Below are 14,016 nucleotides of genomic sequence, written 5' to 3'. Positions count from 1 at the left end.
TAAGTGAGTAACTCACTCCCATGTAAGCAGGTTTGGGCTGTTGTGCTGTTGAATCGCCCCATTATTCTGTTTGATTGACTGGATGATATATATATATATTCTGTTAAGAAATTGTATCAAAGCAATGACTGAAACACAGGGAGTATTTAGAACAAGTAAATTGACTTAAATGATGCACTTTTCTCTCTAAAAGGTGTCTAAGTGCAGAAAGTCTGCAGTGACATTACTGAGGCACACATGGTGATCAGAGCATCTTTAGTCGTGACTGTTTATTCCCCGATGTACACATTGATCATGTACAGAATCACCTTTAATCTTATTGCCCCTCCCCCACAACCAATATTCTTTTTTTTTTTTTTTTTTTACTGTTTATACATACTGGAACATAATGTACACAGAACTTTTGTTGTCATGTTAAATTCTGTCAGGCATTTTTCTAGGTGATAATATTCCATCTGGTTATTTCATGACTCATCTTTTCTATTGTAGACTTCTTTCCATTTTCAGAAAATTTTTCGTTGTGGTAAAATAAAATAAATAACATGTGGTAAATAACATAAAGTTTACCATCTTAACCATTGTTAGGAGTACAGTTAAGTGTGTTTAAATACATTCACGTCGGTGTGCAGCCCATCTCTAGAACTCTCTTCATCTTGCAAAACTGAAACTTCATATCCCTTAAACAACAGCAGCTCGTTCTCTCCAACCCCCAGGCCTTAGCAACCACCCTTCTACTTCCTGTCTCTAATTTGACTGCTCTAGGTATCTCGTGTGAAATCATACAGTACTTTTCATAACTGGTTTATTTCGGTTAGCATAGTGTCCTGAAGGTTCATCCATATTGCAGCATGTGTCCGAATTTACTTCTTTTTAAGGTCAAATAGTATTTCATTGTTTATATACACCACGTTTTGTTCATCTGTCAGTGGACACTCAGGTTGCTTCCACCTTTGGTTATCGGTGAATAATGCTGCTAGAATATGGGCATACAAAAATCTATTTGAGTTCCTGGTTTCAGTTCTTTTGCGTGCATACCCGTGTGAAATTGTTGGGTCACGTGGTAATTCTGTTTTGCTTGTGTGTGTGTGGAGCCATGATACTGATCTCTGTGGTGGCCGCATCATTTTACATCGCCACTCAGTGCACAGTGGTTCTCATTTCTCCATGTCCTTCAACACTTGTATCAGTATGTTTTCTTTTATTTTGATAATGTCCATTTTAATGGGTGTGATGTGATATCTCGTCGTGGCTTTCACTGGCATTTCCCTAATAATTAGTGGTGTTGAGCAACTTTTCATGTGCTTATTAGTCACTTGTATATCATTTTGGAGAAATATCGATTCATGTCCTTGACTCACTTTTTAATCAGGTTGTTCGCTGTTTTTGTTGCGTTGTAGAAGTTCTTTATTTAGTCTGGACGTTAACCCTTTGTCGGGTGTGATTTGCAAATATTTTCTGCCATTCCATAGGTTACCTTTTCACTTTGTTGATTGTGTCTCTTGGCACAGAAATCATTGCCAAATCCAGCGTCATGAAGCTTTTTCTTTATATAGACAGTTACTTTTTCCACCCAGGTTTTTCTTATTCTGGATAATGCTGCAGTGAATGACTTCATGGACTTAGCTTTTTTTCTTCTGTTGGCATTATTTTACTTTACTTGTAGAAAGACAAGTGAAACACTGAATCAGTTTCGTCTCCTTAAAGCCTGTGTTTGAAAATACTGGTCAGAGCAGAGGCTGTCACTGGTCCTGTTAGCAAACATTGTGTCTCTGAAGGATGGTTTGAGGCTTCTAGAGAAGCACTTAATGATGCCTCGATGGGTGATTGTTTGACCCTTATGATCCTCTGGGACTGTGATTTTGAAAACAGCATGGGTCACAGAAAAGGCACAGGCCTTTTAAGAGCAGTTGGGGTAGGGGGTTGAATTTAGGTGACTATTTCTTCAGTCTTTAGGTTTGAGGGTGACTGCCATGGGCTGATGAAGTTCAGGTGGACCCAGATTTCCTTGGTAATACACAAAGTCCAGCCCCCCCACTCATTTGAAGGGGAGAAAAGCAATTTTGGAGGATTCTAAGAACGTAACATTATATGAAGACAGGACATTTTCAGAAAAATCAGTCTTAACTCCAGCCATTTGCCACCATGTTTAGGGGATAAAATTACATTTGAAAAAGCATATTCGGTTAGTTATAGGTATTTAATGGAAGGATATCCCTTTGAGAATCAAATATGTATATTACCTCCCACTGTATTTTTTTTCTAATAGAAATTTTATTTTATTTTATTTTTAAACTTTACCTCCCACTGTATTTTAAGAAACAGTCTTCATCAATCCAATTTTTAATATGTTGGAGAAATTTTGTTGTTTTTAAATTTCCATGGCAATGTTCATAAATTTAGAAACAGAATATCCACTGCATCTTTGTGTTTTTAACAGTTTTCCCACCTTTGGGAGAGACTTCAGACAGAAAATTTTAAGTCATTTTATTACTGATGGTTCATATTCAAAAAGCAAACTATGACAGTGATTATTAGAATCCTTCTCATCAAAGAATTCCAAAAGACATCACCTTTGGGGAGTGCTTTTATGCTTTTTTAAGTTTTTATCTTGAAAAATAGCCTATAGCTTCCAAAGTATATAAAATAGTTTAATCAATTCCCATGTTCCAATCAGGCAGCATTAATCAAGTCATGGGAAATCATGTTTTATGTATACTTCTGCTGACTTTTAATTCTCCTACCTCAAATTATTTTTGAAACAAATCTCAGCCATCATTTCATCTGTAAATGCTTTTATATACATCTCTTAAAAAGTCCTTAAAATGTAGGAGTAATACCATTTTCATACCTAAAAAATTAATACTGATTCACTAATAGCATCAAATACATATCAGTGATCATTTATCTGATTTATTTTTCTGAATTTTCTCTTTTTCATAAGGAAAAACTTTCCATATAGTAAAGAATATGTAAATATCACAGTGTTAACTACTTACATCCAGATAACATGTTTCTAACATCACAGCATCCTTCCTCGGGCTCTTTCTCAGTCAGTACCCCCTCAAAGGTACCGCTGTTGTGCAGTCTGTCATCATTAGTGGTCAGAATAGCCATTTTGAACTTCATGTAAGTGGAATCATTCAGTATACACTCCTGTATATCTGACTTCATTCACTCTGCATCTGTGAGATTAATTCATGTTTTTACCTTCAGCAGTAGTTTGTTTTCACAGCTGTGAACTATTTCATCCACTGCTGCAATTATTTGATCCATTCTGCTGTTGATGGGCATTTGAATTGTTTCCAGTTTGAGGCTGCTAAGAATAATACTATTAAAAAACCATACATGTCTTTTGGGAGCATAATAATGCAATTCTGTTGTACATGTATACTTAGGAGTGAACTTACTGAGTCATAGATAGGCCTGTGACTAGTAGATCAGAAATGTGGATGGGAGTGGGGGGAGGAAGTGTGCATGGGGTTTAGTAGAGTAGGCATATCGCTTTAGTAAATACTGGTAGGCAGTGTTTTAGAGTCCAGAGACTCCACATCCTCATTAACACATGGTATTATTACCAGTCCTTACAAGTGTGGCCAGTCTGATGAGCATATACTGGTATCTCATTTTGGTTTTCGGAGAGGGCAATGGCAGCCCACTCCAGTACTCTTGCCTGGAAAATCCCATGGATGGAGGAGCCTGGTAGGCTGCAGTCCATGGGGTCACTAAGAGTCAGACACCACTGAGCGACTTCATTTTCACTTTTCACTTTCATGCATTGGAAAAGGAAATGGCAACCCACTCCAGTACTCTTGCCTGGAGTATCCCAGGGACGCGGGAGCCTGGTGGGGTGCAGTCCATGGGGTCGCACAGAATCGGACACAACTGAAGTGACACAGCAGCAGCATTTTGGTTTTAATTTGTGTTTCTCTGATAATGAGTGCTTTTCAGCACTTTTCAATATACGTATTAACTTTTGGATATCCTCTCTTGTGAAGTGTCTGTCCAAGACTTCTGCCCCCCCCCCTTTTTTTAACTGGGTTGCCAGTCATTTTTTTTTAAACTAGTTCATGGATGCTCTTTATGTGGTCTCAAGATGAGCTGTTTGTTGAATACGTGTATTTGCCTTTTTCACCCTCCTGTGAGTGACCAGAAATTCTCAATTTTAATTCAGTTCTGTTATTGGGTAATGTAAATCTACAGCTTGGTTGGTCTTTCAGATTTGATTTGGCCATTCTAAGTATTTTGCTTTTCCATGTATATTTTTAGTTTAGTTATGGAGCACTTTTTATCTCCATGTAGATTCTGGAATCAACTTTTCAACACACCCTCCCCTGGGTGGAGATTGTATTGGAGCCGCAGTTCAGTTTAAGAGAAAGCATTGCTGCTCCTGCTGCTGCTGCTGCTAAGTCGCTTCAGTCGTGTCTGACTCTGTGGGACTCCATAGATGGCAGCCCACCAAGCTCCCCTGTCCCTGGGATTCTCCAGGCAAGAACACTGGAGTGGGTTGCCATTTCCTTCTCCAATGCATGAAAGGGAAAAGTGAAAGTGAAGTCGCTCAGTCGTGTCTGACTCTGTGCGACCCCATAGACAGCAGCCTAGGCTCCTCCATCCATGGGATTTTCCAGGCAACAGTACTGGAGTGGGTTGCCATTGCCTTCTCTGGAGAAGGTACTATCTCTTCAATTATGAGTCTTCCAATCCGTAAGAATTGGATGTCTCTTTATTTACATTAGTGTTCCACAACTAGGGTTGATTTGGTCCTGATATTACATTTGGCAATCTAGAGACATTTTGGTTGTCACAGCCTTTGGGGGCGGTGTGTGTAGAGGGAGGCAGTGGCTTGTACTCCTGTCATCTTGTAGGTAGAGGACAGAGATGCTGCTCAGCATTCTACAATGCATAGTACAGTACCTCCCCAACAAAATTATCTGGTCCCAAATGTTAAGAGTGCCACTGTTGCAAAATGTTGACTTAGATTTTTCATTTTCTTTATTGTTGTGAGTTTTTGGCATAGCAGTGTTGTGCATCTTGGGTAGAGTTATCCTTAACTATTAATATTCTGGTGCTATTGTGATTGATAATTTTTTAGGTTTCGTTTTGTAATTGTTGCTAGTGTATGTGTGGATATAGAAGAAAAAGATGTGGGTTCTATCCCTGGGTCAGGAAGATCCCTTGGAGTGGAAAATGGCAACCCATTCCAGTATTCTTGCCTGGAAAATTCCATGGACAGAAGAGCCTGGTGGGCTGTGGTCCTGGGGTTGCAAGGAGTTGGACACAAGTAAGCACGCACACGAATTTGTATTTGTGGTTTTATATGTCTCTTACGTCCCAGTTGTTTTATATATATTTTACAAGCTCCCTTGCAGTTTTCTCCTCCTTACACTTTTTTATTGTTGTTGTAGAAACTAGCATCTTTCCTTCTTTGCCACCAGCATTGGTGTTGAAGTGATGATCCTTGGACTCTTTGAGAACATTTCCAAGTCTCCAAATTGAATCAGTTTTATGTAGAAACACATGTAGGGGCCAAGATTGATTTAGAGGAGCTCAATTAATACATGATCACCTGGATCATGTTGAGTTAAAGAAAATCAGGTGAATGGAACAAGGGACTCTTGTTAGATGAAGTGCATACAGCACCAGGCTAAGGGCAGCAGAAAGATTCCTGCTTCTCCATCAGTTCATTATCAAGTGGCTAATGCACCTCGGTGCCCTGGGGTTTATGGAGACAGTACCTCAAGGAGGGAAAAATGTTTCTCTTGGGCTGATTTGTCACTTAAATGAGAAGAGGGTATGTGAAGTACTAAGGGCTTGGCCAGGGCACCATGAATCATTAATAGCCTTGGCTCCCAGAAACCTAATTTTAGTCCAGAACAAGAAGCAAATGTAGCAGTAGCAACACTAGGCACTTGATTAGCTTCTTGCGTTTCTCTCATGGACAGTGGCTGATGTGTAAGTAGGGAGCGGGCAAGGATGGGGGAAGCCAGGCTGCTCAGCTCTTGATTGAAGTGTGTCTGTTTCTGAAAGGCGGAGCTCTTGCGTTCCATCACTGATTCATCTTTGTTGGTTGCCCACTGTGTGTAAGGCAACACGATGAGGGGGACAAGGCAGAAAATAGCATTCTGAGAGGACCCTGATTACACAATCCAGATTATAATACTGCGAGATGGGAGTCTGTCATGACAGGTTAGGGGAGAGCCGTGGAGTGGAAAACTGACCTCTGACCTGGCTGGTGCAGAGTTGGGAGGATGGAGCCTGCCCTGCGTGCTCGGGAGGTGTGTTAGAGCTGGTTCTTGGCTGTGAGCGCTGGTGTGGGATTCTTCACCCATCACTCAGGTCAGGTCAGGTCAGTCGCTCAGTCGTGTCCGACTCTTCGACCCTATGAATCGCAGCACGCCAGGCCTCCCTGTCCATTACTAACTCCCAGAGTTCACTCAGACTCACGTCCATCGAGTCAGTGATGCCATCCAGCTATCTCATCCTCTGTCGTCCCCTTCTCCTCCTGCCCCCAATCCCTCCCAGCATCAGAGTCTTTTCCAATGAGTCAACTCTTCTCATGAGGTGGCCAAAGTACTGGAGTTTCAGCTTTAGCATCATTGCCTCCAAAGAAATCCCAGGGCTGATCTCCTTCAGAATGGGCTGGTTGGATCTCCTCGCAGTCCAAGGGACTCCCAAGTGTCTTCTCCAGCACCACAGTTCAAAAGCATCAATTCTTCAGCACTCAGCTTTTTTCACAGTCCAATTCTCACATCCATACATGACCACTGGGAAAACCATAGCCTTGACTAGATGGACCTTTGTTGGCAAAGTAATGTCTCTGCTTTTGAATATGCTGTCTAGGTTGGTCATAACTTTTCTTCCAAGGAGTAAGCGTCTTTTAATTTCACGGCTGCAGTCACCATCTGCAGTGATTTTGGAGCCAAAAAAAATAAAGTGTGACACTGTTTCCACTGTTTCCCCATCTATTTCCCATGAAGTGATGGGACCAGATGCCATGATCTTCGTTTTCTGAATGTTGAGTTTTAAGCCAACTTTTTCACTCTCTTCTTTCACCTTCATCAAGAGGGTTTTGAGTTCCTCTTCACTTTCTGCCATAAGGGTGGTGTCATCTGCATATCTGAGGTTATTGAGATTTCTCCCGGCAATCTTGATTCCAGCTTGTGCTTCTTCCAGCCCAGCATTTCTCATGATGTACTCAGCATATAAGTTAAATAAGCAGGGTGACAATGTACAGCCTTGACGTACTCCTTTTCCTATTTGGAACCAGTCTGTTGTTCCATGTCCAGTTCTAACTGATGCTAAGTCACTTCAGTCATGTCTGACTCTGTGCGACCCCATAGACAGCAGCCCAACAGGCTCTGCCGTCCCTGGGATTCTCCAGGCAAGAACACTGGAGTGGGTTGCCATTTCCTTCTCCAGTGCGTGAAAGTGAAGTCTCTCAGTCATGTCCGACCCTCAGGGACCCCATGGACTGCAGCCTTCCAGGCTCCTCCATCCATGGGATTTTCCAAGCAAGAGTACTGGAGTGGGTTGCCATTTTATCCATCTAAATGGGCACACTTTTCCTCCCATACACACAGAAGTCACTCAGTCATGTCCGACTCTTTGTGACCCCATGGATTGTAGCCCACCAGGCTCCTCAGTCCATGGGATTTTCCAGGCATGAATACTGGAGTGGGTTGCCGTTTCCTTCCTACCCCCACACACACACATGGTTACATAGGACATAGACTGAATTTCCTACAGGGGATTGTCTAAGTACATTTTTTGTGCCTTTGTTTATAGTAAGTATATATTATTTACATAATAACAAAAGCCAGGACCATTATTTTTAAGAAGGCTGTTACAATTCGCTTTCCTTTTTACTGCCGTTTACAGAGATTTGGATTTCTGTACTAGTTTGATCTGGCTGTATATGTATAAAATTGGGATAATGACTGTATCTTACAGCAGGGTGGTGACTGGCTCCATGAGGCATTCTGAAAGTTCTTTGCAATAAGTGAGTTTGGCTTGTTATAAAATCTTTTGATCTACTCTGAAAATAATATTTTATGTGTGCTAACTTTTGAGCATGTTTTGCATTTTAAAAGCAAATATTAATGTCAAATGATATCACTTGTATGTGGAATCTAAAAAAGCAATACAAATGAGCTTATTTACAAAACAGAAATAGACTCACAGACATAGGAAACAAATTTATGGTTACCAAAGAGGAAAATGAACGGGGTGGGGGGGGGGTGGTGGATAAATTACAAATTTGGGATTAACATACATACTGCTATATATAAAATAGATAAACAACAAGGATCTACTGTATAGCACAGGGAACTATATTCAGTGCCTTGTGATAACTTACAGTGGAAAAGAATCTGCAAATATATGTGGAACTGAACCACTTTGCTCTGTACCTGAAACATTGTAAATCAACTGTACTTCAGTTTTTAAAATATATGGAAATTAAAAAAATAATAATAAATGTTAATAATCTTCCTTTGGCCACATTTTTCCAGATATCAGATTGATTTACTAAAGCAACATCTATTATAATATGACCTTGTTCTCCTTGCTTTGAAGAGTCAGGTGAGGGGGCGGTTCTGTCCTGATAGATCTGTGAACTTCCGTGCCTTTTTAACTTTACTCTTGGGGTAATTAAATGGACTTGAAGACCTTAACAACTTACATTAAATAATTATTAGGAGTCTGCAGTGATCCTGGTATATCAAATGTTTTTAAAATTTTTACAAGAAAGTAATTTTAATTTTACTTTGTTTTCTTAACAGAAATCATAGCCCGTTAATGAGTTTTGGAGCCAGCTTTGTCAGTTTTTTGGTAAGTTGATGTGGGAAGAGGTTGTGGTGGGAAGGAAGCAAACACATAATGTCTATCTTTTAATGGTTACTGGCTGTATAGATACACTCTTGTGGAAAATCTTTTGCAGTTTAAAACTGGAATATAACTTTTGTCTATACACCAACACGTATGAGATCAGTTCAGTTCAGTCGCTTAGTTGTGTCCAACTCTTTGTGACCCCATGAATCGCAGCACTCCAGGCCTCCCTGTCCATCACCAACTCGAAGAGTTCACTCAAACTCACGCCCATCGAGTTGGTGATGCCATCCAGCCATCTCATCCTCTGTCGTCCCCTTCTCCTGCCCCCAATCCCTCCCAGCATCAGAGTCTTTTCCAATCAGTCAACCTTCATATGAGATGGCCAAAGTACTGGAGTTTCAGCTTTAGCATCATTCCCTCCAAAGAACACCCAGGACTGATCTCGTTTAGAATAGACTGGTTGGATTTCCTTGCAGTCCAAGGCACTCTCAAGAGTCTTCTCCAACACCACAGTTCAAAAGCATCAATTCTTCGGCCCTCAGCCTTCTTCACAGTCCAACTCTCACATCCATACATGACTACTGGAAAAACCATAGCCTTGACTAGATGGACCTTTGTTGGCAAAGTAACGTCTCTGCTTTTGAATATGCTATCTAGGTTGGTCATAACTTTTCTTCCAAGGAGTAAGCATCTTTTAGTTTCATGGCTGCAATCACCATCTGCAGTGATTTTGGAGCCGAAAAAAATAAAGTCTGCCACTGTTTCCACTGTTTCTATATCTATTTCCCATGAAGTGATGGGACCAGATGCCATGATCTTAGTTTTCTGAATGTTGAGCTTTAAGCAAAATTTTTCACTCTCTCTTTCACTTTCATCAAGAGGCTTTTTAGTTCCTCTTCACTTTCTGCCATAAGGGTGGTGTCATCTGCATATCTGAGGTTACTGATATTTCTCCCACCAATCTTGATTCCAGCTTGTGCTTCTTCCAGCCCAGCGTTTTGCATGATGTACTCTGCATATAAGTTAAATAAGCAGGGTGACAATATACAGTCTTGACGTACTCCTTTCCCGATTTGGAACCAGTTATGTCCAGTTCCATGTCCAGTTCTATCCTTCCTTAATTTAAAAAATTAAATGCTTATATTTTCTAGAGTATTATATTTTTTCCAAGCAAAATCGTTTTTAAAATAAAAATGTAATTGAAAGATCGGAGGGCTTCCCTGGTGGCTCAGCTGGTAAAGAGTCCACCTGCAATGCAGGAGACCTGGGTTCAGTCCCTGAGTTGGGAAGATCCCCTGGAGAAGGGAACGGCTACCCACTCCAGTATTCTAGCCTGAAAAATCCCACGGATGGAGGAGCCTGTCAGGCTACAGTTCATGGGGTCACAAAGAGTCGGACAGGACTGAGACACTTTCCAAAAATTAAAAATGCATTAGAGTTGAAAAGAAAATAGTCAGACTTTGGATAATAAAAGTTTGAAAGTAAACTTTTATTAGGTTTATCAAAGGTTTATTATTATTTATCAAAAGTTTAAAACTATTGAATAAATGTGGACTGAAGACAAGTTAATTTAGCAGACTTAAAGTTTCTCAGTTTCTACTGTGGTTTTGAATGTTGTTAGTATTTAGGAATTGAGGTAATAGGTTGCAGTTAGGTTTTAAAGTAAATTGGGCAATGCAGAAAATTGACTGCTTTTATTTTTCAGAAATACTTATACAAACTACTTTCAAACATAATTTTAAGAAAAGTATCCTGTATATAGGAGAAGGCAATGGCACCGCACTCCAGTACTTTTGCCTGGAAAATCCCATGGACGGAGGAGCCTGGTAGGCTGCAGTCCATGGGATCGCTAGAGTCAGACACGACTGAGCGACTTCACTTTCACTTTTCACTTTCATGCACTGGAGAAGGAAATGGCAACCCACTCCAGTGTTCTTGCCTGGAGAATCCCAGGGATGGCGGAGCCTGGTGGGTTGCCATCTCTGGGGTCGCACAGAATCAGACACGACTGAAGCGACTTAGCAGCAGCAGCAGCAGCAGCATCCTGTATATAACTGCAAAAAAAAAAAAAAAAATATTGAGTAGAGACTGAGAGAGGTAAAATGGAGAAGGCATTTAGATTCCAGACAGAAAAAGCTCACCAAAGGGGCGTGTTGTCTGCAGCCTTGCAGCACCAGTGACAGGCACCAGACCAGCTTCTGGTGACATGAGTTTTCATTCGGGCTTCTTTATTCTTATTATCAGGTAATACATTAAATCTTTTTAACAATTCTTAAGGCCTACTGTTTGCAACATAGTTTCAGATATTAAGGAAAGTGGTACTGGGTAGGGGTCATAAATGGTACCCACCCATGTAGCAAGGAAGGATGCTAGGGAGACATGGCAGAAGGCTTGCTGGGTGGGAGGAGGTGGGTGGGGGAGGGAGCCTGTAGCAGGGAGGGAGGCTTGGGCAAAGGTGGCTAGTGTCTGGCTGGAATGGAAAAGTAGTCTAGAGTCATACAGAGAAGGCCTAGGATACCAGAGTGGGCAGGTTGCATGGGATGGAGGTGGAGAACTAGTCACAGTGAGTTCAAGTCCTTCCAAGAACCCGGTGTCCTGTCTCTGCCCCTGTAGCCCATTCATCTCAGAAATCTCAATTCTTCTGGGGGAAAGTAGCAGGTTTTCAGCAAAGAAGTGATCATTTCTATCCCAATGTGGCCTGAAAAAGTCTACCAGGATTGGGTGCTCGGAAACAAGCTGTCTGTGGGAATTTTTCACTGGGAACAATAAGAAATGAGTTCTTTATAAATGAATCCATTGGAATTGCTGTCCCTGAAAAGACCGATAGTTTTCAAAGAGTACCTGCTGGCTGATGTTTCATTAGCGTTTTGTGCTGTGCTTGATGGACCCAGGGATCCCATGCATGGGTAGAAAGTCTCTATTCTAGAAGCTGAATTAAGTGGGCCAATCAGAAATTGTATACAGTAATGTTTTTGTTACTGTGTTTAATAACAAAAACTTGTAGAACAGTAATTGCAAGGACGTGTTAAGCATGTATTTTTTCATGCCGGTGTAATGGAGATATGTTCTTGTTTCATATTGAGATTATATTTTTTTCAATGAATAGTGTATGTGGTAGCATTCTGATTCTTTTTCTAGGAGTAAGTCATTTAGATGGCTTTCCCCCCTCCCTCCTAGTTTGGAGTTGTATTGTGATAAATTGGCCTAAATTTTCAGACACTTACTATTCATTCATTCTTTCCTTATTTCTTTCTTTGGAAGAATGCCATGATGACATTTGAGGAAGAAAAAATGCAGTTGGCGTGTGATGACTTAAAAACTACAGAAAAGCTGTGTGAAAGTGAAGAGGCTGGAGTAATTGAAACAATCAAGAATAAAATTAAGAAGAATGTAAGTACTATGTCTTTAGGTTATGAACTATGTGCCTCTTACTTAGAACATTCTTCATTTACTTGGTTTTTGGTGGTTAGAATATGACTGAAGCACTGAGTGAGTCTTACAGCTTTTGATTATGTAAAGCATATTCCTTTTTTTTTTAATGTGGACCATTTAAAAAGTCTTCATTGAATCTGCCACAGCATTGCCTCGGCTTTATGCTTTGGTTTCTTGGCCCCAAGGCATGTGGGATCCTAGCTCTCCAACCAGGGATCGAACCCACAGCCCCTGCATTGGAAGGTGAAGTCCCAACCACCGGACCACCAGGGAAGTTCCTAAAGCATGTTTCTTAAATCAGTAGAATCCCCCTTAGTCATTAGAACTTTTCAGTGCATGTTCTCTTGGTATTTTAACATTATCTTCTTCCACAGTCGGCTGTGTGGCAAGGACGATTGTCATGAGGCTTTCATATATGTATTTCATATTTTGCACTTTGGCATAATTCAGGAATTTAGCTATTACCTCCTTTTCCCCAGGCCTTCCCGGTCTTGGGTAATAAAATAGTCACAATGACATCATAATCCACTCTTCCTGATTTTTTTTTTCTTTCAATTTTCAGTGCAAAAGCACTAGACTTTAGAGAGATGTCCTCCTACCCCTGATGTTTCTGGAGCACCCAGGGGTCTCACACATGCCACATGGTTAGCTGACAAACCAGTCTGTTAGTTTCAGAGAGCAAAAGCCGCTTGTCTTTTCTGCTCCTTTATGTTGCTCCAGGTGGCTTCACCTCTGCTCTGGCTTATGGGGTCTCCCATGAGGAAGCCGCAGATGGGCCCAGAGTACCGTCCCCTGAGTCTGCAGAAGGGCCAGAGTTCTCGATTCCTGTCTCTCCAAACCCTGTATCAGTCAGTGACCAAGTCTCCTTGCCTGTCTCTTGAATACGTCCTGAGTTCATCTCCTTCCCTTGCCAGTTTCCTAGGCCGGCCACTGTCTCCACTTGCCTAAGACAACCCTCACTGGCGTTTCTGCCTCCAGTCTCGCTGTTCTCTGATTTGTTCTCCAAAGTGCAGTCACTGAGATGCAAATTACATGTTGCTGATTTCACTGTCCCCGCCCCCTCCCTGCGACCACTGCCGTCACACTAAAACCCAGACTTCGTAACGTGACTGACTTGGTATTGACTTTTCCTCTCCATAGAATATGTGTATCCCTCTTGACCTGGTTCCTGTCTGTTCTTTAGTTCTTCCTCCATGTCATTTTCTCCAAAGACTCATATATTTAGTCCCCAGGTCCTGTTAGTGTGTCTCCTACAGGGTCCCATAGTTCCCTGTACTTCATCCTTCAGCGCATTTACTCCATTATATGGTCATCAGCGTGCCTTCATTAGACTGTAAACTTATTTACGTGTCTGTCCTCAGCATCTAGTACCATGCCCAGCACATAGGTTAATAATCAACATTAGTAATGGGTCCTTGCAATTTAAAAAGCATTATCACATGCAGAGTATCTCATTAGCCTTTCCAACAGCCCTGCAGAGTAGATGTTATTATAAGCAAAGAAAACAGAGGCATCAATAGATTGACGTTTTCTTGAGCAAACAAAGTAACAGGTGCTAGAAGTAGGACCGGGAATAACAGGGACCATGGGTGAATTCTGCTAATCTAGAAAAAAAAGAAGCCAGCTACTTTGTCACATATACTCTGCATACTTTTTTCATGTTTGCAAAAAGCCTCTCATTTCTGATATCATCATGAAAGCATGTGAAAACTATTTAACCTGTTCTGTTCAGGTTTACCTTATGTTAAGAAGGCACTG

General features: G+C 41.1%; 1 protein-coding gene across 2 annotated transcripts in view; it reads left to right on the top strand.

The window, feature by feature from the left end:
- The window catches only part of TTC39C (tetratricopeptide repeat domain 39C), a 103,304-nt gene that overhangs the window by 36,663 nt on the left and 52,625 nt on the right, over positions 1 to 14,016 (top strand). For both annotated transcript variants that reach the window (XM_061399745.1, XM_061399746.1), the window contains exons 2-3: positions 8,778 to 8,826; positions 12,088 to 12,216. In XM_061399745.1, coding sequence (XP_061255729.1) covers positions 8,778 to 8,826; positions 12,088 to 12,216 — 178 coding nt within the window. The remainder of the gene's footprint in view (positions 1 to 8,777; positions 8,827 to 12,087; positions 12,217 to 14,016) is intronic.

This window comes from Bos javanicus, chromosome 24, assembly GCF_032452875.1.
Source record: "Bos javanicus breed banteng chromosome 24, ARS-OSU_banteng_1.0, whole genome shotgun sequence".
Classification (NCBI taxonomy): domain Eukaryota; kingdom Metazoa; phylum Chordata; class Mammalia; order Artiodactyla; family Bovidae; genus Bos; species Bos javanicus.
Note: the sequence above shows the minus strand (reverse complement) of the source record. Positions and strands in the feature narration are given on the sequence as shown.